Below are 23,637 nucleotides of genomic sequence, written 5' to 3'. Positions count from 1 at the left end.
AAAGTGCGCATGCTTCCAAACCTTGACCAGCCAGTCGGCCTGTTCGCCCGAGATACCGTAAAATAGATATCGCGATGGGGAACACTTTCCTGATTCGATGCGCGGACAAAGCGGCGAACGGCCCGGTTCTCCAGGGCAATGGCATAGACGGAGATCACAAAGGGCACACACAGGGCCTGGAATTGGTCCTCTATAGTAGCACGCTTTCCTCTTTATTCTCGTCAAGCCACCCCCACCCTTGTCTACACTCGCTGTGCTGTCCTGCAGAAGCCTGCAGCAGCCGTGGCACTTTGACACAAGCAATGCAGGGACGGTGCCTGAGCTCCTCCTCCTGCCTTATCTCCTCCCTCCCAGGTATCTCCCTCTCTCTGTATTGGGCTGCAACCGAATAACGTAGTCGGAGAAGACAGGCGCATGAGGACGACGGAGCCTGAGGGAGCATCGATGGCCCTCTGTCCTCCTTTTCCGCTCTGCTCCGACCTTGATATCGCAGGACCAGCACCGCCGCCGGCGTTCCGGTGTGCACAAAGACCGGTGCTGAGAGGAAAAGGCAGTCCTGGATACCAATTCCGCTTATCGTTCTCCCTCTCTTGCCTGCCTTGATTCTTCTTGAGTCGGTGCGGATGCCCTGTCACATCGTGGGCTCGTCTTTTGACCGCCCCAGGACGAAAGCCACGGGACGGTACTCACGCATCTCCCCAGCATTGGTCCCAATTGGCAAACCACAGGCAGAACAATGTCTGATGAGCGCAGGTCACACCTTGCTTTCAGTCATACAGAACAACGTTCTCATGAGAGCCGATCCGCCTCTATCTACAAGCAGACCGTCGCACTGAGAAAGTAGGGAGGAGGGGGCATCTACGTCCGTGTCCAGGGAAGCGGCTGCTCGTCGATCCACTTTTCCCAGCCAAAAATGTCCTCCATCCTGCTCAGGCCCAGTTTGAGCGCCTCGGGGACCAAGGTGTACGTCAAGCGGTAGAAGCCCGGGATGGGGTGCTTGTAAATCGTTCCGGGTGCCAGAGTGACCTTTCCGTCCTGCAGGCGATCCAGCAGCCTCATTTCCGATTCTCTGGCCTTCTTCTCGTCCGCGCCAGGTTTCACGTCGAGATACTGACGCAGGTCGACGAGGAGGAAGAAGCCGGAATTGCTCGGGACATAGGGCAGTTGGTGCTTGCGGAAGAAGGCCGTGAGGTAGTTGTACGAAGCCGCGATCCTGCGCCGGTTCTCGGCCATGTAGCGACCGAGGTACTCTTTGTCTTCGAGTAGCGCAGCAAAGAGGTTGGCAGACGGTGCCGCAGCCTGTGACATGAGGGCCGAGCCGAGGAGCGTGAGGCACAAGTCGGGGTTGTGCTGGGAGATGACATAGCCGAGACGGAAGCCTGCGTGTGGTGTGGGGCGGCGCGAGCTCAGCCACCGCCAAGGACGTCGCAGGGAGCAAGGGAATGAGGAGACGGCTTCACTTACCATTGGTGCTAAAGTCTTTGCTGGCGCTCGAGACGACGTGGACCCGGCTTGGGTTGAGGCCCGCCTCTTTCTCTACGTCGATACCCAAGATGGAGTAGAAGGGCGTCGGGTCAGGTACGTCATTTGTTCGGAAGACCGACCTGGAGTAGATTCTGAACAAGTCGACGAGGGTCAGCCACATGTCTAGTGGACACTCTGTCGAAGTTAGCTTCCCCTCGATCACTCACTCATCCATAACAAGGTGCAGATCGTGCTCCGCCGCAAACTTGGCGAGAGCCACGACGGTCTCCCTGGGATAGATGGCGCCCGAAGGATTGTGAGGATTGCAGAGGAGGATGCACTTGACCTTGGTTCCCTTCTTCTCTGCGTTCTTGAGAGCATCCGCATAGTACTTGACTGTGTCGGGGGCAACGTGCTCCCGTGGCTCCTTTGGTTCCTTGGCAGAGGCCACGGGGATCGGAGGTTGGACAAGGATCAGCTCAGCCTTGTCCCTCAACGTCGTGTCATTCGAGAATGCATTCTTTTCAGCGGTTCCGTGGCTCGTCAGTCCCATTGTGTCTTTGACCTTTGGAGGCAACGGGAGCTAAAAGCACACTCACGTAGTGGGGCTGCGAGAGCAAGATGCCGTCGCCGTCGTTGATGAGAGCCCAAAAGAGGGCATCGAGGACGCCCGTGGCGCCGTTTCCCACGACAATGTGCTCGATCTTGATCTCCTTGATTGGCTTGGGCCACTGGTCCTTCTTGTCGTCCTCAAAGAAGAAGCCGTCAGGGGTGGTGTTGACCATGCCGCAGATGGCGTCCAGGAGCCGCTTGCTGCACATGCCACGATCGGCATACGTGAGGTCCTGCGGCTTCAGTGCGAGCTTTCCGGGCGAGTTGTAGAACTCGATGAGCTCGGGACGCATGAGCTGGTTGTCGGCAATGGCCATGGGGATCGAGCCCTCTGGGTTCTCGGGGCTCCAGACGTTGGTGCGCTTGCCGAAAAACATGGCAAGGAGCGCCTCCATGTCGTACAGGTTGCGCAATCCGCGGTCCGAGAGGCCAGCCTTCTTCTGCCGCTCTGCGCGCTTCTTTGGAGAGTCGTCGGCGTCGGCAGCGTCGGCGGCGGACCCTCCAGTCTTGGCCGCGGCCGCCAAGTGCGGCGCCGCCTTTGTCGTCAGGTCGGCGCCGGCAGCCTTTTCCTTTGTCTGTTGCGCGCCCATGGTTCTGCTTTGCACGTCGTCGTCGTCGTCGTCTTGATCCTCGTTTGCAACGGGGGAAAGCCCTGACTCGATCTGCATGATATCGGCACGGACTTGATCGCCGGCGTTAAGGGGAGTTATCTCATGCACGCATCGGGCTAGTTGGGCTCGAAGCACGCGTCGGACAGACCAACACCACGGTAACAAAGGCACTTCTAGGACTATTGATTTCATGCTCCTCGTTTAGAAGAAAAAAGAAAAGAACACAAGAGACAGGTGTAGACAAGTCAAAGGGAAAAGGTAACGACTACAGAGCAGCAACACCTAATTAGCCAGGTAGCAAGGGACAATGATCTACGCAGTCTGGGCCAAGAGGCGCTCAAGGGCCTTCTCGGTCCGGTAGTTTGACTTTTCGAGCGCTTTGATGACGCTCTCCCGGCTGAAACCCATGCCACAGAGCTGCTTGACAGGCCCTGCATCGTCAGCGAGCGCAGGCGTCGTGGCCTTGGTAGCCGCCGATGCATTGTTGCTGGCCACAGGAGCGGCCGAGGCGCCACCAGGCATGGTCAAGGAGGGAGGCGTGCTGGCTGGTGCGAATGCGTCTTCGAAGCTGAACGCCGAGCCCTGCGACGCAGTGGCCGACGGGTGCTGCTGTGGCTGCTGCCTTGGCGGAGGCTGGGGCGGCTGTGACGAAGCAGTCGGCGGAGCAAATGCACCGTCAAAACCGTCAAAACCGCCAGACTGAGGGGCCGACGAGGTGCCAAAGGCTTGGTCAAAGGCGTCATTGGCGCTGCTGCCCTGCGCCTGATGAGAGCCAAAGGCCGACGAAGGCGGCTGCTGGAACTTGGGGACAAAGTCAAAGTCGTCTGCATCGCCGTTGCCAAAGGCGTCGTCGAAGCTGGTGCTGCCGCCATTGGCGCTGGCACCTGGCGCCGCCGAAGCGCTGATTGGGGCGGTGCCACCGACGGTGCTCGTTGCGGGGCCCAGATCCTCAAAAGCAGCATCGAAGTCGTCCAAGGTGGAAGCCGGTGCCGCGTCAGGTGCAGTTGAGGTTGCGAGGGCAGGCGCAGGCACAGGCCCGGGAGCTACAGAGGTCGCCAGGGGGGAAAGAGCGGCAGAAGTGGTGCTGAGGGTGCTGCCACGCGATGGTGCAGGGGGAGGCGCACGCCGAGTCTTTGTTGCCGGACTTGCAGTCGAGTCGTCGACGGCAGTTGTGAAGCGCTCGTGAGCTGGGCTCAGCGCAGACGCAGACAAAGCCTGGGCTGCGTGACCCATGCCCACGGTGCCAAAGTCAGCCGTCGATGGCGTCTCGCCCGTGGGTGCGTCGTGGAATGCGGCGTCGGTGTCGCCTGTTGCCTGGGCCGAGAGCGGCACTGGGCCAGGCGCAGAAGATGTGTCGAGGTGAGAGGACGGTGGAGCGAGCGTTTCAGTCGCATCGGTGGCAGGTTCCAGATCATCATCATTGATCTCAGGGAACCGGTCGGCTGCCTGCGTCGTCGTTGTGGCGCTAGGGAGCGCAGAGGCAGCCAGTCCTCCTGCCGCCACTCCACCGACGGCTGCCGCTGCTGCTGCTGCTGCTGTATCCTCGTTGTCGGCCACATCCGATGTCGGTGCTTTGCTGGCAGTGGTGTGCGCACCGCCATCGACATCTTCGGGACCTTCCTCTTCATCGGAGCTGTCTTCGTACGAGTCCTCGTCCGCGTCCCTCACTGCCGCCTTGCCCTTGTCGACCTTGATCACATCTGCATCGCTCGTCACCTCATCGGCCGTGGGAGCAGCGACATGGGCAGGCTCCGTCGTAGACGATCGCTCATCGACAAAAGCCGTCGTCGTCGTCGTCGGATGACTTTCATCTGCTTGCGGCGTAGCGTCCGTCTGTCCCACCTCGACAGGGCCAGCCTCGTCCTTTGCCGCCACTTCGTCGTCCTTGTCGAGGTCTGCAAAGGCATCGTCAAACGCCTGATTCACATTGCTCTGAGCTGGGGCTGGCGCAGCGGCAAACGCATTGCTCTCTTGTGGCTGGAAGTCGTTGCCAAAGTTGTCGTCAAAGGCCGCGGCAGCCGGCGGTGCTGGTGTCTGCTGCGACGAGCTCTGCTTGGACACGCCAAACGGATCTTCGTCCTCCTTCTCGTCCGTTGCTACTGCGTGGTGGTGAATGGCTGCAGCACCCGCCACCGTCGCAGCGCCAACAGCGGCTGCACCTGCGCCTGCGCCTGCTGCCACGCCAGCCCCACCACCGAGACGGTCGAATGGATTGGTGCTGCGCACACTCGCAGCAGGACTAGCGACAGCCTGGTGGGCGTGCGCAGGCGACGAGATGCTTGCCTCCCTCGAGACGGGCCCAGCACCACCCGCTGCCTCTTCCTTCGCCGTGGCAGGGGCCGTGGTGGTAGTGTCACTAGTAGCAGCAGCAGCAGCAGCAGCAGCCTCGGGCTCGTGCTCGAACTTGCCAGACTTGACCTCCTCGAGCTGCTGCCTCGTCTTCTCCATGTCCGACTCTGCCTGACTGAGCTGCTTCTTTCCAATGGCGACGAGGCCCCTCTGCATGCGCGCGTCCTTGCGCAGCTTCTCGACTTCGGCCGCGAGGGCGTCTCGCTGGCGCTGCGTCTCCGAGGCCTGCTTCTTCATCTCGCGCACCTCCTCGCGGTCGCGCATCAGCGCCTGCTCCAGCTCGTCCTTTTCGCCGCGCAGCCTGCTCAGCTCCGACTCGTCGCGGACCGAGGTCTGGCGCAGCTCGCTGAGCTCGGCTGCCTGCGCGGCCTGGCGCTCCGTGAGCGACTTGACGGCCTCGGTCTCTGTCTGGTGGCGCAGCTTGACGCTCTCGAGGCGCGCCTTGATGTCGCCGATGTTCTGGTCGTTGTCTTCGACGCTCTTTTGCAGCTCGCTGCGCTTCGTCTCAAGCGTCGTGAGGCTGCGCTGGGTGCTGTCGAGGGCCAGGCGCGAGTTGCCCAGCTCGGCGCCGGCATCAAGAGAGCGACTGGGCATGGCGCCGGCCCCAGCGGTGCCAACAGCGCTGCTGGCGGCTTGCGGCTCGCTGCTGCTAGTAGCCAAGAAGTCGTCGTCGAAAGGACCGGATTTGAAAGCAGAGGCAGCGGCAGGGGCAGCCGGCGCGGGGGTAGAGGCAACGGCCTTGGAGGCAGGCGTAGCAAAGGCAGAGGCCGTGGAGACGGGCAGGTTGTTCGCGTCGTCGTCGTCGATGAGCGAAAAGAGGTCTCTCTGCGTGTCCGTCTCGGCCGGGTTCACGGCTTGCGGCAGGCTGGTGCCGCGAAGGCCCGGTGGGACCAGGCTGGCGGGCAGCTCCTGAGGCAGGTCGCTTCCCGTCAGCTTGAGGTTGATGAGGTGCATGGCGACGGCGAACTCGTCGCGGGTGAGGCTTCCCGACTGCGTCACATCCGACAGGTCCCAGATGTGGGCCAGCGTCGCCTCGCCAAGGCCGCTCTGCATGAAGAAGGGAACGGCAGCCTGGCCCTCGAGGACGCCCTTGTGCTCCTGGTCGAGACCATCGAAGAAGCGGTCCGCTTTAGCCTTGTCTGCCGGCGAGACGGCCCACGCGCCTGCTCCAGCGCCTGTTCGCTGGGCCTGCAGAGGCGTAGCGGCAGCAGCTGCTGATGTGGGAGGAGGAGGAGAGCGGAGAGGGCTGCCTGGCATGCCAGCAAAGCCGCCGCCAGTCATCTGACGAGGTAGAAAGGTTGAGGATCCGCCGGTGTTCTGCGTGCGAAGCGGACTCGAGGGAGGCAGTCCGGTTGGCGTGGGTGAGATGGAAGCGGGCGCTGCGCCGGCCGCCTTCTCGTACAGGTCCGCGGGGAGGGCAGCCGGAATCGACGAGAGGGAGCCATTCATCGTCGACTGGATAAAGTGCATGCCCACGATAAAGTCGGTGAGGTCGAGCTTGCCCCTTGCCTTTGTGTCGGCCAGGTTCCAGATCGCACCGAGCTTGTCGAAGGGCAGCTGCGACTTGACGAAGATGTCTTTTGCCTTTTCGCCTGTGGTCAGGGAAGGTGAAGAGCATATGCACAAATCAGCAATCAAATCAGGAAAACCACGAAAATACTGCGGGTTTGGCACCCACCATCGAGAAGACCATTCTGAGGACCGGCACTGGCAAAGATGCGCGTGTACCTCGCGCGATCTTCGGGCTTGATCTCGTTGGCGCCCGCCGCTGCGTTTGCACCGACACCGGTTCCTGTGGTCTGGGGCGTGATGGTGGAGCCAGATCGGCTCGGAGCTTGCTGCTGGCCTGGGATGGCGATGCCTTTGAATTTGGGCAGCGGACCGGGCTTGCTGAGCAGCTCCTCCGTCACCACGGCGCCGCTCTGCGCATGGCCAATGAGCCTGAGCGCCGCGCTGAACTGGGCCGGTCCGAGGAAGCCGTTGTTGTCCGAGTCAGCGAGGGCCCAGATTGTGCCCAAGACGGGCGAGGGCAGGCTGGAAAGGGCAAAGAAGCTGACGGCCGATGAGCCCTGCACCATGCCCGTGTTTTGCGGGTCGGCCAGGGCAAAGAGGTGCGCATACGCGAGCCTCTCGGCCGGAGTCAACGAGATGGGTCCGCTGGATGCCATCGCTAGCTGACACGTGTCCAACCCTCTATCGAAGCTTCGGATCTTTAGGAACGGGAAGTCTGCCTGCTGGCCTCTGGGAAGAGGAAGTAAGTAGTGGGGAGAGTGGAGCAGGAACATCCGAGCCGATTGAGAATCCACGTGTCCGAATGTGCGTTTCATGCACTTGCGCACGGACAAGCAAGCACACGCGCAGCCTCAAGCCCTTGAGTCGCACCCTCGTAGTATCACAGTTGTAGCAGTCAGAGTCCATCACGCACATAGAACAGCCATGTCCAGCAACAACACACTCAGCCTCCTCGTCTCGCCAGGCTTCCGTTCGGCTGCCTATCTCGGCAACGCGCTCTGGTTCACGTCTGCAGCTGTGCACTTTGGCCTCTTTCCCGAGTTTATGATGGGCAAGCTCAGCACGCGCAAGGCAGACGTAAAGACGATTGAGACGCCCAATGGAGACAGCCACCATCACGACCTCATGCGCTACCTGGGCGCCATCAACGTCGGCTACGCGGTCCTGGCTGGCATCCGTCTCGCCCCATTTGTGATCCGGCGATTCAGCAGCGATGCAAAGACAAACGTAAAGGCGGCTGTCAAGTGGGACCACGATGCCTTTGACATCGTCGCATTCACCGTGCTGGGCACCGCCAACCTGTCGCAGGCCCTCCTCAACTGGTTCTGGGCCAAGCCGAGCGGACGCTGGATCATTGGCCACCTCATCAACGGCAAGCCAGACCGCATCACTGTCCTGGACACGCTCTTTTCCGTCGTTGACTTTGCCATTGTGGGTGCCCGTCTGGCTGGCTTCTAAGCTGCTGACCGACCCTTGTACCCTTAGGAGTTGCAATGCATTCTTGTCGTGAAAGGGAAGGAACAAATGACATCCAAGACTTGGTTTGGGCCTAGGCCTGGGGCTCAGACTGCTCGAGGAGCTGCTTGAGTTTGCCGCTCCTCTGCGCACTGCCGAGGTCGTCGTTGCCGCCCAGGTGCACGCCTCCGATGAAGATGTTGGGCACGGTGCGCTGGCCCGTCTTGTCGAGCAGATACGCCTGGATGGCCGCGCCGTCTTTTTCGTGGTCCAGCTCGAGCGTCGTGACGCCCGCGGGCAGGTTCAAACCCTTAATAGTCCGTTTTGCCGACATGCAGTACGGGCAGTATGACTTGGAGAACTGCCATGTGCCCAGCTTTGGTCAGACTTCATGCGAGACGAGAAGGTGTCTCTTCAAGAGAGAGAGAGAGAGACTTACAATGGCGACGCGTGACGAGGCGACCATCTGGTCGACGAGCTTCCTGGCCGTCGCCATTTGGTCCTCGTCAAAGGAGCTCGTTGAGAGTGAGGAACCCAGCTTGGCGGTTGTTGGGGGTGGGGGCGACTGTCGATTGTGCCGCAAGTGTCGCTTCTGCTGTTGAGCGTGGGACTGCGATGGTCGTCTATCACGAAAGGGCGTCGCACTTAAGGAAAGAGAAAGGAGAAAAAAGGCCCAAGCAAAGAGTGGAGGGATCAATCACACACGTGTTTTGTCATCGTGAAACAGCCCACAGTGGCGGTATGGATGGTGGACATTGGCTGGGCAGATAGATGATGCACAGGGCATAATGGTACAGATGTAGCTTCATTCTTGCTTATTTTCGTCATGCGTGGTCTCGTCTTCCTGATTTTTGCCCTCGAGCGACCGCGAGCGCTCCTCTTCCTTGGCACGCTCCTCTTCCTCGGCCTGGCGCTGCGCCGCCGCCTCGCGCGCGATCTTCTCTCGCTCGACGCGCAGCGCCACCCTCTCCCTGTCCTCACGAGCCTCGTCGAGCGCACGAGACTGCAGCCCAATAGTGAGCGCTTACAACTCGACAAAGGAAAAGGGCGGCCTCACCTTTCTCGCAGACTCTACGGCCTTTTCCCTCTGCGCATTCAGCTTCGTCTTCTCAACGAGCTCCTCCCACTCCTCTGCCTTTTCCCGCAGGCTGTCGGCCGTCGCCTGCAACCGTGTCCATGCCCAGACCCCTGGCTTCCAGTCATCGGGGACGAACCACTGCTGCTGGAAGTCTTGGGTGCGCGTGCGGAAGCCCGTCTCGACGAGAATGTCCACGGCCGGGGGCTGCGAGAGGACGAGGGCGGCAATCTTGGGCTGGGCCGCGCGAAAGTGCCGGTACTTTGTCTCTTCTGGGTGGCTCACGACGTTATCGATGAGCGTATGTAAGAGCTTAGTTGTCGAAAGGGGGGTTGAGTTTCGCAGAAGAAAGTCAGCTCAGGGACAGGAGCAAAGAATTCGCTTCGCCCTCACCTGGAGGCAATTGGACGCGGCCTCGTATCGCAGCTGGCCCGTGATGTCGTTGATGTGCTTCTTGATCTTGAGCTTGTGCTTGCGCACCGCCTCGGTGTTGTCGCTCTGCGCTGCTGTCGCCGTGCTCGCCAGGCGTGCCTGCGCCGCCCTGGCGGCTGCTTCGCGGCGGCTGTCCTCCTCCACCATGGCAACGGCAACGGCAGCAAGCTAAAAAGACGGAGGTGGAGCAGAAATGGAGGCGACGACGGGTCTAATTTTACTTTTTAGACTTCTCTCAGAATTGGGTGCACGAAGGGTTGATCGCCCCGCAACTTCATTCACGTCCGTGGGCAGCGATAGCAACGGGCGCACCCTTGGCCTCTGGAAGCACGCGCAGATCTCAAGACGCACCAAAGTCAATGAGGACATCGCCATTCGTCAAATTCTGCCGTGATGTGACAAGAGATGATGAGTTTGGCGGCTACAGTCTGTACGCGAATGTCTGAAGGGCTAGGTGAACAGAGGAGTAGATTCGCTGTCGCGGGGGCGAGGCTGCTCTCCTTCCAGCAGCTTCGGGTTCGAACCTCGTCTGGCAAGGCGAGAGCGGCCGCGGATCGGCACGGCCGTGACCGTCATGACATGCCACTTTGAGGCTTCCTGAGGGCCTTCAGCCGCAAAGATGAGGATCTTTCCCGGAACATGGACCAGAGATCGTGAATAAGAGAAGGGCGCATTCGTTGAGGTCATCTGCCAAGCTTTGCGATCGCCCTCGTTTTTATTGACAAAGAGTTGCGACATGCTTCCGCAGCTGACGTAGATGTCCGAGTTTCTTGTGATGACGTAGGGGGAACTCGTCGGAGTCACGCCGTGTGCGCTGAGGCGGATACCTTCTTTATCGAGGAAGTTGAGGGGGTCCTCGGAGAGGCGATAGTACACCTCGAACTTCTTAGCGAAGACTGGGTCGTAGAGCTCGTACGTCAAGATATAATTCTTGCTCGATGGGATGTAGGCAACGGTGGCCATTCCAGGCCGTGCCTTATAATGGGGATAGGTGACGACATCGAAGCTAAAGAAGAATCAAGCCTAAGATGAGCTAGTAGTGTTTGAACAGAGCGAGCAGGATTCAAATCTCACTCACGCCTCTGACCAGTGTATGGCGTCCGGCGACCGGCTTACCACGAGCTTTTGTCCGTGTTGAGGGCTTCTTTGATCTGAAAAGTAGCAGAGGAGTTCGCCATCGTACTCGAGCGTGAAAGGCTCCCAGATTGTCTCATAGCCATTCTGCGGTATCTGTGCTCACAGAAGTGAACTTAGAATCAATAAAGGAGAGGCAATGATGACGCCCTGCTCAGTTGCTCACCGCAGCTCCGCTTTGGGCTACGGTAGAAAGGTATTCCCATGAGCTGAGGGTGCGTATACCATCAGCACTGACAATCTGAGGGCCGGCCATGCAACAAAAGGGGACTCACACACCATCTTTGCTGGCATAGATGTCGATGCTCGTCTTCTTCTGTGAGTTTGGACTGGCATTGACGGCGAGGAGGATGGTGCCCGCGGGCAGATTGCCGACTCTGCCCTTGAGCTGGTAGAGGAAAGGCTGAAAGCGAAGGCCGCCCACGTTGTTCTGATCCCTTACGTGGCTGAGCAGAGACCAGCTCCTACCTCCGTCGTACGAGCTGTAGATCGGGATCTTGCGTTCGGACCTCGTGTTGTCTTCCCAGGTGCTCAACAAAATGCCCTGTGTATGCGGAAAGGGTTTTATGGATCATCTGTTGAGGGTGAAGAAATACTCCTGCACCTACCAACCTGTACTCACATTGGCAAGACGAATGCCTCGAGGGTACGCGACGCCTGGCGTGTAGTACAAAGATTTGTCGGGTGCATAGATGAGCTCAGTTTGGCAAAAGACAAGGTGGAAGAGGGAGGAGGCCACAACAAAAAGAAGAATAGGAAGCCTGAAGAGGACCATTTTGATCTCGATAGAGGTTGGAGAAGGATAAGAAGAGCGCTCGAGTTACGGCGGCGAAAGACTGGGACATTCTCATTATTTGGCACCATCTGCTGTCTTTAAGGCGCTCTTGGCGGGGAAGTGCGGCCTGTGGACAGCACTTTCCGTCAACGTGCGAAACGGCGCAGCTGCCTGTACCTGCTTATACGTCACGGACTTTGTTATGTCTACAGAGTAAGGATCGAGGACAAGCGTGGTAGAATGCGTACGCGGCCCTCCGTTGACAATGCCCGTTGAAGCGCGCACATCTCTCCGCGCTGACTATTAGACTAAAGGGCACTTGTCTTCGCCTGACTTTCTGCGCCCTGAGATCTGGCGTCGGGCGGCCTGAACATTTTGGTTTAGAAGCCAGACGCGACTTTCTATTCCTTCATGCGACGACAGACGATCAATCATGACGTCCACGCAACCCGTCGAGCATCTTCCACTGCCGCTCGTCGTCATGGACAAGGACACTGGGCAACAGTCTTCGCCACACACGCCGTCCGCCAGTGTCGACAGAGCGCTGCTAGACATGGTGCAGACAATACAGCACGAGCTTCGGACGCCGATGCATGGCATGCTTGCCCTCATCGATTCTCTCCGCGCAGATCTCCGTGTCCGCGACGAGGGCGAAGGCGAAGGCGAGGGCAAGGGCGGACTTGAAAGCGGACAATTCAACACAGGCCGCCAGGTCTTGCTGCGACAAAAGGTCAACGACATGCGGAGTCTGGGCGTCCAGCTGCAGGAGATCCTCGACGACTTCAGAGACTATGTGAGTGGCGCTGACGTGAAGCTGACTGGTCGCAACTGACGCGCTTTTGATCCAGGCCACCGAAACCATCGAGGCCCGAGATGCAGAGAAAGCCTTTTGTATTGTTCCAGACGAGCCGACAGACCTCGGTGAGCTGCTCGACCAGGTTGCCGAGAGTGTATGGGAGGAGCAAATTGCATCGATCCGTGCTGCCGAGGGCAAAGATGCCAGGATACCGCCGCCGCCGGAGTTGCTATTGGTCGTTGACCCATCGCTTAGGGGAAAGAAGTCGCTCGTCTCGCTGGAAGCCTTCAGAAAGGTAGCACACAAGCTCATCAATGTTCGTTGATACGCCCCTCTCGCCCCCACTGCCTTTCTCACTTTTAGAGTTGCTGACTGCAGTGAACTTGGGCAGAATGCGCTGCGATTCACAACCGGCGATGGCTACGTCGAGGCCTCGCTAGCACCACATCGAGAGGAGGATATCGTCGATGGCAAGAGTTCCTTTCGTCACTTCCTCAGACTTGAGGTTCGGGACACGGGCGAAGGGATGTCTAAAGGTAGGTTTGCATGCACTGGCTAACCCTCTTCTTGATGTTGACAGGCTACCCCCTTCATCAATGCAGAATTCGTCTCAGAATCCCTGTTCAAGCCATTCGCCAAAGCCAACAACTTCAAGTCGGGCGCGGGGCTCTCCCTGGCCATCTGCTCCTCCTTGGTTCGCCGTTTGGGAGGTTCGATGATGGCGTCGAGCGACAGAGGACGAGGGTCAATCATCCATGTCCTATTCCCGGTTCTGCATAGCCAAGAGGAAGCAAAAGTGATGCATGAAGAGGCGTCATTCCCGGACGAATTCGTTTATTTCTGGAAGTTTGACGGCATCGGGCTGCAACGGCTGGCAGGGCAGATTGCCTCCCAGCTGGCAACTTATGGCAACATCTATGCAAGTACGAATGTCGACGAGTGCGGCATCTTGCTCCTGCCAGAGGAAGTCACCTATGGCAGGGATGGCATTGCTGCGCTTCAGCAGATCCTAGACCGTGCCAAAGATGGCGTCAAGATTGGCGTTCTTCAAGCTCACAGTGCGTTTGCAAGTAACCTCCGAATTCTGTCTTATTGTTCTGACTGTGATCTTCGCAGATGACGCCAAGATCGAAGTGGCAGCGCACAAGAATGGCTCTCCACAGCCCGTCTTCGTCACAAGGAAGCCCTTTGGGGTTCGGTCCTTCAATGGCCTGCTCAAGCTCGCAGGCGATCAGACTGGCCCGCCGATGGAAGAGATCATGACTATAGAGCAGGCAATCGACCTTCCTCAAACGGCTGATTCTTCGCAACCTACTCCGTCTCCAAGTGTCTCGAATGCATCGCCAAGACAGTCTTCTGACCACACCTCTTCGACCTCCCCGCCTGTGCCGACAATCAGTACAAACCGGCTACCAGACCAAGATCTCGAGGATGCAGATGAAGTAACACCGATGGAGCGCCCAAGTGGAGCAGTTTCGGCAACGGCACACTTGAGAAAACCAAGGAAACCGCTGTCGCTCGACCTCATGTTCTCGCCTCACACCGTCGATGACGTGCTTCGGAGCACAGTGCCGCAAGCCCAGATGCTCTCGCCGCCCATTGAAGAGAACATGACTTCCTCCTCGAAGCAGATCAAGCGCAGTCTGCCTTTTCAGGTTCAAGTCGTCGAAGACAACTCACTGAACAAGAGAATCTTGACACGAGTCATGGACCAGTGCAACATCGCCTACCTTCTCGCTTCTGATGGAGCCGAGGCTGTCGAGCAATTTAGGGAACATCGACCGGCGCTGGTTCTCCTAGACATTAACATGCCCGTCATGGACGGCTACGAAGCGGCACTTGCGATGCGTGCGATAGAGGCGGGTGACAACGACGGCACAACGTGGTCACTAATTGTTGCAGTAACGGCTCTGAGTGACGAGTACTCGAGGAGGAAAGGGCTCGACGAGTGTCGAATAGACCAGTGGCTGACAAAGCCGCTGGATGTTGGCAAATTGAGGGCCTCGCTCAAGAAATGGAAGGATGTCTATGACGCGGGGGATCCTCTGTCATGAAGCATTTGTTCCATTGAGAGGCAAGCAGACAACCACGCATTGTACTCTAGACGCATTTATAGATTTCTCTCAACTCTTCCTCTCGCCAATACCCCATCTGTTTACTTGGCGGATACCGCTCACTGGAAGAAGAGCTGTGCAGACAATTGAGCCCAGACCTGATCCATGGTGAGCCCCAAAGGATCCTGGAGGTCAATCAAGTGTGGTCTTGTCTCTAGTGTGCTGTCTCGATGGGCGGCGAGGTCCGCAGCTGCTGTTGGAGAGTTGATATGTGCAGTCGAGCTCCGAAGACAGGCTTCATCGCAGGCAGCAATGATTGCTTCGCACGTTTCTTTGAGCTGGCCGAAAGTGCTGTCGGGCGAGCTGAGTCTCTCGACGAGCGCAGTGATGCGTAGACAGTCTGGATGTCGATGCTCTTCCTCAACCGCTGGCCCTCCAATTTCTTGTTCTTCGTTGAGGATATAGAGGAGCTTGCGCTGCATCAGCTGGCGAGCCACGAGTGGAACCTGTCGGTCGATACCGCTCTCTTCGGGGCTAGCATGAGAAGCCGACGAGCCAAGTGGAAGCTTCACGTCGCATGCTTGCGTCAAGAAGGTGTAGAGGTGGCTCGACAGCACTTTGATGGCCTGCAGTGGAATCTCCTCGATCGTGACGGGCTGCAGAGAGATGATGTCTGTCATCCAGATGCATGTCGGGCATGGTCCCTTGCACAGGCAATCTCTCAGTTCGTTAGCTCTCTGAGATTGTAGAAGGAAAGTAGTGGATCAGTAGCGATCATGAAGCGGGGGCACTCACCGTCTCCGAACACATCTCATAGACATGCAATCTTGCGACATTTGTGAAGATGTATTGCTGCAGCACACAGCGCTCCTGTGAATGCCTGGGCTTGTCACCAACCTTCCACCGATTGGCCAGCTTCGATGTCTTGATTGGCTGGGCAAAAGAATAGTACTCGGGTAGGATCATGGCCGCGTCGACAAAATTCCTTGCGAGCATCTTTCTTGTCTCAATCTCAACGGCAGCAGCTGAGGATGTATGTGTAGTGGATGGAGAAGGTATGGCGTTGAGCAGATCAACGCTTCGCCGTGTCACGTCAGCAAGTGTGAGCATGCTTTCAAGAAAGGAGGTGGTTGTCCATCCGTGCGGCTCGTCTTGATGAAGCTGCTGCCGCTCTGACGGTAGGACGATCCAACGACGCGTGCTGAATTGTGATGCATGGATCGCGTAGGTCCCAGTTTGTGTGGCCGTGATCCATGAGCGCGCGACTAGAAGCCACCATGAGCGAACAGCGCCCTCATCTTCTATCGGTGCATTTCCGAGGCGATGAAGTCCCATGGCTTGCGCTGATCGAACAGCAACATCGAAGAGCGACTGGCTCTGCGCACCTTCAAGTCCGGAGAAGAGCAGGAATATCAGAGACTGGAGCCCTTTGAGCGTGGACACTGATTGCCTTTCGAGATCGAGAAAGCCCAGACTCGCCTCTATGAGACGTGCATGCCGGCTCCGGAGCTCCTTTTTAGCTTGTGGGTCAAAGTGGTGGTGGATAGAGCTAGCGAGCTGCAGTGCTCGCACTTGCATTAGGTGCAAACCATTTAACAGCAACAGAAGCTCTACTCACCACGGTTGTGCACAGCAAGGCATCATCTCGACTCTGATTCGCCAAAGATCTTTTCTGGACAATGTCACGAAGGTGGACCAGGTCCACGCAGGCGCCAACGAGCGTATAGACCCGACGCTCAAAGATATAAAGAAGTTCTTTACACGTTGCCGCGTCTGGCAAAATATCGAAAGAAGATACAGACGAGGGAGAGCCAGATGTCGAAAGGGAAGAAGATGACAGCGACGACGGCTCCGCCAGGCCTTGTTCACCGTTGACAATGGGCCGTTCACCGTTGACAATGGGCCGAGGACGTTGCCCGCCCCGCGGTTTTCGCGCCTCACGCTGGCATAGGTGGGCTTTTCCCTTGGACGAGCACCGCGAGCAGGGCTGATTACGATCGCATCGCAGCCGCTTGCTACGACACTCGGTACAGCTAGAATTAAGAGGCATGGTAGGCGGAGTCAGGAGCACAATAGGCATGACTGGCTTGACGGTCCCTCGCGCTTTTAAAGAATTTGGCAATGCCTTTCGTATATGCGAACTAGCCTCGGACTTTAGCCCGCGACTATAAGCATCTTTCTGCTTCCCCCCTCAATTATTGTCACTGTAACCCTATGAGCCTCAGCTCAAGGCATGGGGACAATCGTCGCTACACGACGGGCTTTCCTCGCCAAGAGAGCGTACAAAGCAGGTCCTAAAGCGAGGAGTAACAAGATGAGAGATTGCTTGGGCGGTGACTTCAACTCGTGTGCTCCATGTGCACAGCAGAAGGCGTGCTGCCCTATGCTTGAAACCGTCTTGACAGGCACGCTCCCACAATTCTCCGATGGCACTACTGTTGTAGCAGAAATTGCGTATCGGCCTGTCATGAAGCTGCAAAAGGACGGGAAGGAGACAAAAGCTGTCGAAGGCGGCCTGCGAATTGCGACTACAGGGCAGTGAGAACGCCGCTCCTCATCCTGCAATGAATAACGTTGGTTGCCTCCGAAGACTGTACTGCCGACGCGGCTGAGATCATCTGTGGTGATGCAAGGAAAGGCAGGTTCGGCACAGCGGAGGGCACATGACCATGACCCTGCCGAGAGACTGTGAATTTCTTGTTTCTCACGACGGGATTGTGCCAAAGACTCCGTTCTCCCCTTATCTAGATCATTGGCAGGCTAGTAGTAATACAAAAGACGTAATTGAGGGATGACTAGTCATCTTACCGAAAGGCCTTGGGCCACGGAGAGAGTCGAATAAGAGCCGTTCTTCTCCGGCACGAGCTTTGAATGATCAAGGGCAATCACAAAGCGCAACTCCGGGGACAAAGGGAGTCACTAGACGAAATGCTCTCATGCACGGTAAGCTGATGGACCTCGGGAGCTGCCGACAGAGAGGGAACCGATTTTATTTCAGGCGCCAAGATTTAAATTGGCAAGGGGCACTAGACGACACGTTCTACATCTTCTGCGCGCTCGGAAGTGAGCGCCCGATTGCTGCAGGGGCGTGACGAGTCTTCCAGACATGTGCCTGGTTCATCTCAAGTTCTTTCCGATGCTGACAAGTACTAAGTTTTTTTTTGGTTTCCGACGCTGACGTGGGGGATGACAATGATAAGCGGAAAGCTCTGAGAATGGCAAAGGTATATGTTCGGTCAATCGCTTCAAACAAGACATACAATCAAGCCCTTGAAGCTGCTACACAGTGACGGAGGTGGCTTGGACAATGACGACCGAAAGCTCGTTTAGAAGGAGTGTTGATTATTTGATGACGCCGAAGCTGGTTGCGGACTTGTTTGTCGTTACGCATCCGACACCGGCAAGGTAGTAAAGAATAGCAAACACACTCGATGAATTTCATATTAGTTGGTATTTGTCCAATTTTTATCTCCACCTAACCGCGGAAAGGAGGAGTCAGATCGTGATTCATGTCCGTGGCCATCCAGATGCGGAAATTCTGATTAGAAAAACGTTATCTTTTTTCGCCGACGTCGTTGAAGTGGTAATTCAAGTCAGGGCAAATTGCTCACCTGCCGAGCATCCCCGAGGAGTTTTGCCCAGTTGTGTTTTGAAAAATTGCATGATCATTTCTCGAACATCATGCGCTTTGCCCTGAGCTACTGTGCGCTGCTTACTTGCTCGAGCTGCCTTGAGCCCCCTTTCGGAGAGAATTGCCGGGTGCGCAGCGAGGCGCGCTTCGCAAACGACAAGTTCTAAAAGTTTGGCTTCCACTCCGCTGTTTTTGCTACTGGCTGGCATGAGATCAAAGGGGCTGCATGTTAGCATTAAAGATATAAGACTGCCCTGGTTCGCGGTCTCCTTCCTCTGCTCCCTCTGACTGTCTTGAACGCTCCCTTCACCCGTCCCTCTTCCTTCCGTCCCCACGTTGGCGACTGCCAGTAGTAACCCCTTCACCAGCGACTCGTCGCAGCAGGGAGTGACAAACATGGACGCAGCGCAACACGAAGGTTCGTCTGCCGGCGGCGCGCCTGGCGCCGGCGCACCTCGCCAGGCCGAGCCTACACGCGAAGAAATGCAAATCATCGAAATGGAGGGCACCTCCGACGACGGTACACACACTACCTCAAGCCGCCATTCACCTGGCGTGAACGTTAAACAGGCAGAGACCATGTTCAATGATCTCGACAACCGCCTCGCCGGCGAGTCCAAGTGAGTGCCGATGAGACAGTCGCAGTATTTGATCGTGGAGAACTGACCGGCACTCGTGTTTTCAGAAACATGTCCGACAAGGAGAGCGGCGACGACGACTTGGAAAAGGGCACGGACCACAAGGAGCTCTTCAACCTCCGCGACTGGCTCAACGGTGTCCAGGACCAAAATGATCAGATGGGCGTCAAGGGCAAGAAGGTCGGTGTCAGCTGGAAGGACCTTGAGGTCATCGGCACGGCCTCGATGGACCTGGCTGTGCCCACGATTCCCAAGATGGCCGTCTTTGAGGTCATTGGCCCCATCTTTGCCATCCTCAAGACGTTTGGCATCAATCCCGTCAAGCCAAAGGAGCGCCACCTCCTCCAGGGATTCAACGGCTCCGCCAAGCCGGGCGAGATGACGCTCGTCCTCGGTCGTCCTGGCTCAGGCTGCAGCACCTTCCTCAAGACGATTGCCAACAAGCGCAACGGCTTCATTGCCACCAAGGGCGACGTGCACTACGGAGGCATCGACGCACAGGAGATGGACAAGCGCTACATGGGTCAGGTCGTCTACTCGGAAGAGGACGACAACCACAACGCCACCTTGACGGTGCAGAGGACCATCGACTTTGCCCTCCGCCTCAAGCAGTCGGCCCAGCGCCTGCCCGAGCACTCCAAGAAGTCGCTCCGTAAGGAGGTCCGCGACGTCTTCCTCAAGATGTTCGACATTGAGCACACCAAGCACACCCTTGTCGGCAGCGCCACCGTCCGTGGTGTTTCGGGCGGTGAACGCAAGCGTGTGTCGATCATCGAGACCCTTGCTGCCAATCCCACCGTTGTCAGCTGGGACAACTCGAGCCGCGGTCTCGACGCGTCGACGGCCCTCGACTATGCAAAGAGCATGCGCGTCCTGACCGATGTCACGCAGTGCACCATGTTTGTCTCGCTCTACCAGGCGTCTGAGAGCATCTTTGAGCAATTCGACAAGGTCATGGTCATTGACGATGGTCGCTGCGTCTACTTCGGCCCCCGGCAGCTGGCACGCAACTACTTCATCAACCTCGGATTTGCCGACCGACCTCGTCAGACGTCGGCCGACTACGTGACGGGCATGACGGACAAGTACGAGCGCATCTTCCAGGAGGGCCGCGACGAGAGCAACGTGCCCTGCTCTCCCGAGCAGCTCGAGGAAGCCTACAAGAAGAGCGACATCTTTAAGCAGGTCCTTGCCGATCGCGACGCCTACGACAGCTCCCAGGAGCAACAGGACAAGACGGACGAGTTCCGAACGGCTGTCCGCGACGAGAAGCACCGCGGCGTGGGCAAGAAGAGCCAGTACACCGTCTCGTATGCCTCGCAGGTTTATGCACTCTGGCTGCGTTCGATGCAGATGAAGCTCGGCGACAAGTTCGACATCTTCATGTCCTACGTCACCGCCATCATCCTCGCCCTCCTCGTCGGCGGTCTCTTCTTCAACATGCCCACGACTTCGGCTGGTATCTTCATCCGAGGTGGCTGCCTCTTCATTCTCCTCCTCTTCAACTCGCTCACCGCCTTCGCCGAGCTGCCCACGCAGATGCTTGGCCGGCCCATCCTGGCCCGTCAAGCTGGTTTCGCCTTCTTCCGTCCCTCTGCTCAGATCCTGTCGCAGCTCTTTGCCGATATCCCCTTCGGTGTGCCCCGTGCGACCATCTTCGTCATCATCCTCTACTTTATGTCTGGCCTCCATCGGTCGGGAGCTGCCTTCTGGGCTGCTTGGCTCATCGTCGTGGTCTCTTACTACGCATTCCGAGCCATGTTCGCCCTCTTTGGCACGGTCACGCGCGACTTCTACATGGCTGCCCGTCTGGCCGCCATCGTCATCACCGTCCTCGTTCTCTGGGCCGGCTACGTTATTCCGCAGGCATCGATGGCCAGGTGGCTCTACTGGATCAGCTACATCAACCCCGTCTTCTACGCGTTCGAGGCTTTGATGATCAACGAATTCAAGCGGACCACATTCACCTGCGCCGGCGGTCAGATCGTTCCCTCTCAATTGGAAGGTCTCGCAGCGAACAGGTATCCCGCCGGTCTCGGCATTAACCAGGTCTGCACCCTCCCAGGCGCTACACCTGGCTCGACAGTCATTCCTGGCATGGCATACCTCGAGGCCCAGTTCGATTACCGCGAGGGCCACCTCTGGCGCAACGTGGGCATCATCTTTGCCTTCCTCGTCGGCCTCGTCGTCATCACCTGCGTCGTCATTGAGCGTCAGGAGCTGGGTGCCTTTGCATCGGCCATGACTGTCAAGAACCCCGCGAACAAGGAGGAAAAGAAGCTCAACGAGCGCCTTCTCGCCCGTCGATCCGGCGAGACCGAAAAGACTGAGGCCAAGCTCGAGGTGTACGGTAAGCCATTCACATGGTCCAAGCTCAAGTACACGGTTCCCGTCAAGGGTGGCAAGCGTCAGCTGCTCGACAGTGTCGACGGTTACGTCAAGCCAGGCACGATGACTGCCCTGATGGGTGCTTCTGGAGCTGGTAAGACGACACTCCTGGATGTCCTGGCCGACCGAAAGACGATCGGTGTCATTGAAGGCGAGCGTCTGATTGAAGGCAAGAGGATCGGCAAGTCGTTCCAGCGTCAATGTGGTTACGCCGAACAGCAGGACATTCACGAGCCCATGTGCACCGTTCGTGAGGCCCTCCGTTTCTCGGCCTACCTCCGTCAATCGTACGACACGCCAAAGGAGGAGAAGGATCAGTACGTCGAGGACATCATCGAGCTTCTCGAGCTCCACGAGCTCGCCGACGCCATCATCGGCTACCCTGGTTTCGGTCTCGGTGTCGGCGACCGCAAGCGAGTCACCATCGGTGTCGAGCTGGCTGCCAAGCCCTCGATGCTCCTCTTCCTTGACGAGCCCACCTCGGGTCTCGACGGCCAGTCGGCCTTCACCATCTGCCGTCTTCTCAGCAAGCTCGCTGCCAACGGTCAGACGATTCTCTGCACGATCCACCAGCCTTCTGCCCTTCTCTTCGAGACCTTCGACCGCCTTCTTCTCCTCGAGCGCGGTGGCAAGGTCGTTTACTTTGGACCTGTTGGAAAGGACGGAAAGGACATCATCAAGTACTTTGGCGACCGCGGCGCTCACTGCCCCCCAGCCATCAACCCCGCAGAGTACATGCTCGACGCCATTGGAGCTGGTAGCCAGCCGCGTGTGGGAGAAAAGGACTGGGCGGACCACTACCTCGAGTCGGATTTGTACCAGAGCAACCTCAGGACCATCGAGCAGATCAATGCCGAGGGCGCAAACGTGCCCGAAGAGACCGATCACCGCAAGGGTGGCGAATACGCCGCTCCCTGGGCTTACCAGTTCAAAGTTGCCCTCAAGCGAACGATGCTGTCGACGTGGCGCCAGCCCAGTTACCAGTACACTCGCTTCATCCAGCACCTCGTCTTTGCCCTCCTCACCGGTCTCCTCTTCCTGCAACTCGACAACTCGCTCGTCACGCTCCAGTACCGCATCTTTGCCATCTTCATGGTCGCCATCTTGCCCGCCATCATCATGGCGCAGATCCAGCCCTTCTGGATCATGTCGAGGTCGATCTGGATCCGAGAAGAGACGTCCAAGACGTTTGACGGTACCGTCTTTGCCGCTACGCAGCTCATTTCCGAGCTGCCCTACGCGCTGGCCTGCTCGACTGTCTTCTTCATCCTCCTCTACTACCTCGTCGGCTTCCCCACCGACTCGAACCGAGCCGGCGTGTACTGGGTCGTCGTCTTCCTCACGGAGCTGTTTGCCATCACTGTAGGCACGATGATTGCCTCGTTCTGCGCCAACGCCTACCTGGCCAGTCTGTCGGTGCCCTTCGTCATCATCATTCTCTCCCTCACTTGCGGTGTCCTCTCGCCGCCCAACCAGATGAGCTCGACGCTCTACTCGGAGTTCTTCTACAACGTCAACCCGATCCGCTACAGTATCTCGACGCTCGTCACAAACTGCCTCCACGGGCTGAAGGTCGAGTGCAAGCCAAGAGAATTCAACATGTTCCAGCCGCCTCAGGGTCAGACGTGCGGCACCTGGGCTGACGATTTCGCCAACGTCGCTGGCGGCTACATCAACAACCCCAACGCGACGGCTGACTGCCAGTACTGCGCCTACAAGGATGGTGACGCCTTCTTCAAGCCCTTCGGTATGAACTTTGGCGAACGTGGCCGCGACATTGGTATCCTGATCGCCTTCGTCGCCTTCAACACCATCATGACGATTGGCTTCACCAAGTTCCTCCACTTCTCCAACCGTTAATTTTAACGCCAACTTAACGCAGATAGACTTCTTCTTCACCCTTTCCTGTGACAGGCTGCAGTTGTTTCAGTGTACTGTACATCGTTCTTTTTGCTTTCGCTCTCTCTCTCTCTTTTCGTCCTTATTTTAAGTTACCCAGCTCTACCACCCCTACTCTTTGTCTATATGGCTACTAGAGACATTGACGAGACGAGCAAATCGGATGATATTCAACCTCATCGCTTAATGTCTAATGCCGGTCTTGCTTGTGAAGGTGATGAGATTTGCGGTTCAGGTAGTCGAGACAAGAATGCCCAGACAACTTTGTCCGTCGAAAATGTGCTCGCCTGCGGGCAAGACTGGATCAGTCAGTATCGGAACGGACTGCATGTTCATGATCATGACGAGTGAGCGGGTATCTTGCCCTCTCGAGATTTCGAGGAAGGAAATGACGACTTGATAAATTTCTATAGCAGTGTCTCCAAAGAGCTTTGCTAGTCTAAAAATCACAGTGGGGGGTGCAGCAAGAACCGCCGCTGTTGATAACGATCCCCCCGCGCAGCGCAAGTGCGACGAAATGCAACGCTCCGTCAATCACTCGACAAGGCAGATCGCCTAGGTCTACCTACCGGACAAACGAAGTTGGCTAAACCCGAATCTAGTAGACAGGGAGCGGAGCTGTGGGGTAAAAGATGGTCCTTGGGTTATACTGTACGTCCTTGGTGTGTCTTTTGGTCCCCGACGCCACGAGATTCACAACGGCCGCGCCGCAAATCTGCGCCCTTCCAATTTCTTTTGCTCTCCGTTGTCAAGAAAGCGCCTCTACACGCATTGCTTCACCTGTTCGGGGAAAAGCCTTTCTTTTTCACATT

The 23,637-nt window shown here is 57.5% G+C and overlaps 10 protein-coding genes across 10 annotated transcripts; 3 read left to right on the top strand and 7 right to left on the bottom strand.

The window, feature by feature from the left end:
* Positions 1-125: 125 nt before the first annotated feature.
* FA10DRAFT_18279 (hypothetical protein) lies at positions 126-532 on the bottom strand. The gene has a single exon (XM_025518314.1). The coding sequence runs from the start codon at positions 440-442 to the stop codon at positions 191-193; it is 252 nt and encodes an 83-aa protein (XP_025380489.1). The 5' UTR covers positions 443-532; the 3' UTR covers positions 126-190.
* Positions 363-2,766, bottom strand: FA10DRAFT_263956 (PLP-dependent transferase). Its single transcript, XM_025520447.1, has 4 exons — positions 2,064-2,766; positions 1,692-1,984; positions 1,465-1,616; positions 363-1,379 (listed from the first exon to the last, which is right to left on the bottom strand). Exons 1-4 carry the CDS (start codon positions 2,742-2,744, stop codon positions 859-861), a joined length of 1,647 nt encoding a protein of 548 aa, XP_025380488.1. The 5' UTR covers positions 2,745-2,766; the 3' UTR covers positions 363-858.
* An 87-nt stretch (positions 2,767-2,853) lies between these two features.
* FA10DRAFT_263955 (hypothetical protein) lies at positions 2,854-7,432 on the bottom strand. Its single transcript, XM_025520446.1, has 2 exons — positions 6,715-7,432; positions 2,854-6,628 (listed from the first exon to the last, which is right to left on the bottom strand). The coding sequence occupies exons 1-2, from the start codon at positions 7,202-7,204 to the stop codon at positions 3,000-3,002; spliced, it is 4,119 nt and encodes a 1,372-aa protein (XP_025380487.1). The 5' UTR covers positions 7,205-7,432; the 3' UTR covers positions 2,854-2,999.
* A 40-nt stretch (positions 7,433-7,472) lies between these two features.
* Positions 7,473-8,006, top strand: FA10DRAFT_282944 (hypothetical protein; the record flags this gene model as incomplete). The annotated part of the gene is made up of 1 exon (XM_025523804.1): positions 7,473-8,006. The coding sequence occupies one exon, from the start codon at positions 7,473-7,475 to the stop codon at positions 8,004-8,006; it is 534 nt and encodes a 177-aa protein (XP_025380486.1).
* A 91-nt stretch (positions 8,007-8,097) lies between these two features.
* Positions 8,098-8,720, bottom strand: FA10DRAFT_282943 (glutaredoxin; the record flags this gene model as incomplete). The annotated part of the gene is made up of 3 exons (XM_025523803.1): positions 8,098-8,364; positions 8,443-8,613; positions 8,709-8,720. The coding sequence occupies 3 exons, from the start codon at positions 8,718-8,720 to the stop codon at positions 8,098-8,100; spliced, it is 450 nt and encodes a 149-aa protein (XP_025380485.1).
* Positions 8,721-8,926: 206 nt separating this feature from the next.
* FA10DRAFT_263951 (hypothetical protein) lies at positions 8,927-9,689 on the bottom strand. The gene is made up of 2 exons (XM_025520445.1): positions 9,472-9,689; positions 8,927-9,390 (listed from the first exon to the last, which is right to left on the bottom strand). Exons 1-2 carry the CDS (start codon positions 9,655-9,657, stop codon positions 9,028-9,030), a joined length of 549 nt encoding a protein of 182 aa, XP_025380484.1. The 5' UTR covers positions 9,658-9,689; the 3' UTR covers positions 8,927-9,027.
* A 251-nt stretch (positions 9,690-9,940) lies between these two features.
* Positions 9,941-11,419, bottom strand: FA10DRAFT_298693 (hypothetical protein; the record flags this gene model as incomplete). The annotated part of the gene is made up of 5 exons (XM_025524630.1): positions 9,941-10,516; positions 10,589-10,740; positions 10,811-10,853; positions 10,920-11,188; positions 11,267-11,419. The coding sequence occupies 5 exons, from the start codon at positions 11,417-11,419 to the stop codon at positions 9,961-9,963; spliced, it is 1,173 nt and encodes a 390-aa protein (XP_025380483.1). The 3' UTR covers positions 9,941-9,960.
* Positions 11,420-11,822: 403 nt separating this feature from the next.
* FA10DRAFT_263950 (hypothetical protein) lies at positions 11,823-14,366 on the top strand. Its single transcript, XM_025520444.1, has 5 exons — positions 11,823-12,212; positions 12,268-12,531; positions 12,607-12,751; positions 12,818-13,273; positions 13,332-14,366. Exons 1-5 carry the CDS (start codon positions 11,853-11,855, stop codon positions 14,267-14,269), a joined length of 2,163 nt encoding a protein of 720 aa, XP_025380482.1. The 5' UTR covers positions 11,823-11,852; the 3' UTR covers positions 14,270-14,366.
* Positions 14,367-14,388: 22 nt separating this feature from the next.
* On the bottom strand, positions 14,389-16,362 carry FA10DRAFT_277145 (hypothetical protein; the record flags this gene model as incomplete). The annotated part of the gene is made up of 3 exons (XM_025523358.1): positions 15,888-16,362; positions 15,065-15,826; positions 14,389-14,925 (listed from the first exon to the last, which is right to left on the bottom strand). Exons 1-3 carry the CDS (start codon positions 16,347-16,349, stop codon positions 14,389-14,391), a joined length of 1,761 nt encoding a protein of 586 aa, XP_025380481.1. The 5' UTR covers positions 16,350-16,362.
* A 1,824-nt stretch (positions 16,363-18,186) lies between these two features.
* FA10DRAFT_263947 (putative ATP-binding multidrug cassette transport protein) lies at positions 18,187-23,025 on the top strand. Its single transcript, XM_025520443.1, has 2 exons — positions 18,187-18,520; positions 18,586-23,025. The coding sequence occupies exons 1-2, from the start codon at positions 18,297-18,299 to the stop codon at positions 22,784-22,786; spliced, it is 4,425 nt and encodes a 1,474-aa protein (XP_025380480.1). The 5' UTR covers positions 18,187-18,296; the 3' UTR covers positions 22,787-23,025.
* The last annotated feature ends 612 nt before the right edge of the window (positions 23,026-23,637 follow it).

This window comes from Acaromyces ingoldii (assembly GCF_003144295.1).
Source record: "Acaromyces ingoldii strain MCA 4198 unplaced genomic scaffold FA10scaffold_1, whole genome shotgun sequence".
In the NCBI taxonomy this organism is placed as follows: Eukaryota; Fungi; Basidiomycota; class Exobasidiomycetes; order Exobasidiales; family Cryptobasidiaceae; genus Acaromyces; species Acaromyces ingoldii.
The sequence above is the reverse complement of the archived record's forward strand: the minus strand, read 5'-3'. Positions and strand labels throughout refer to the sequence as shown.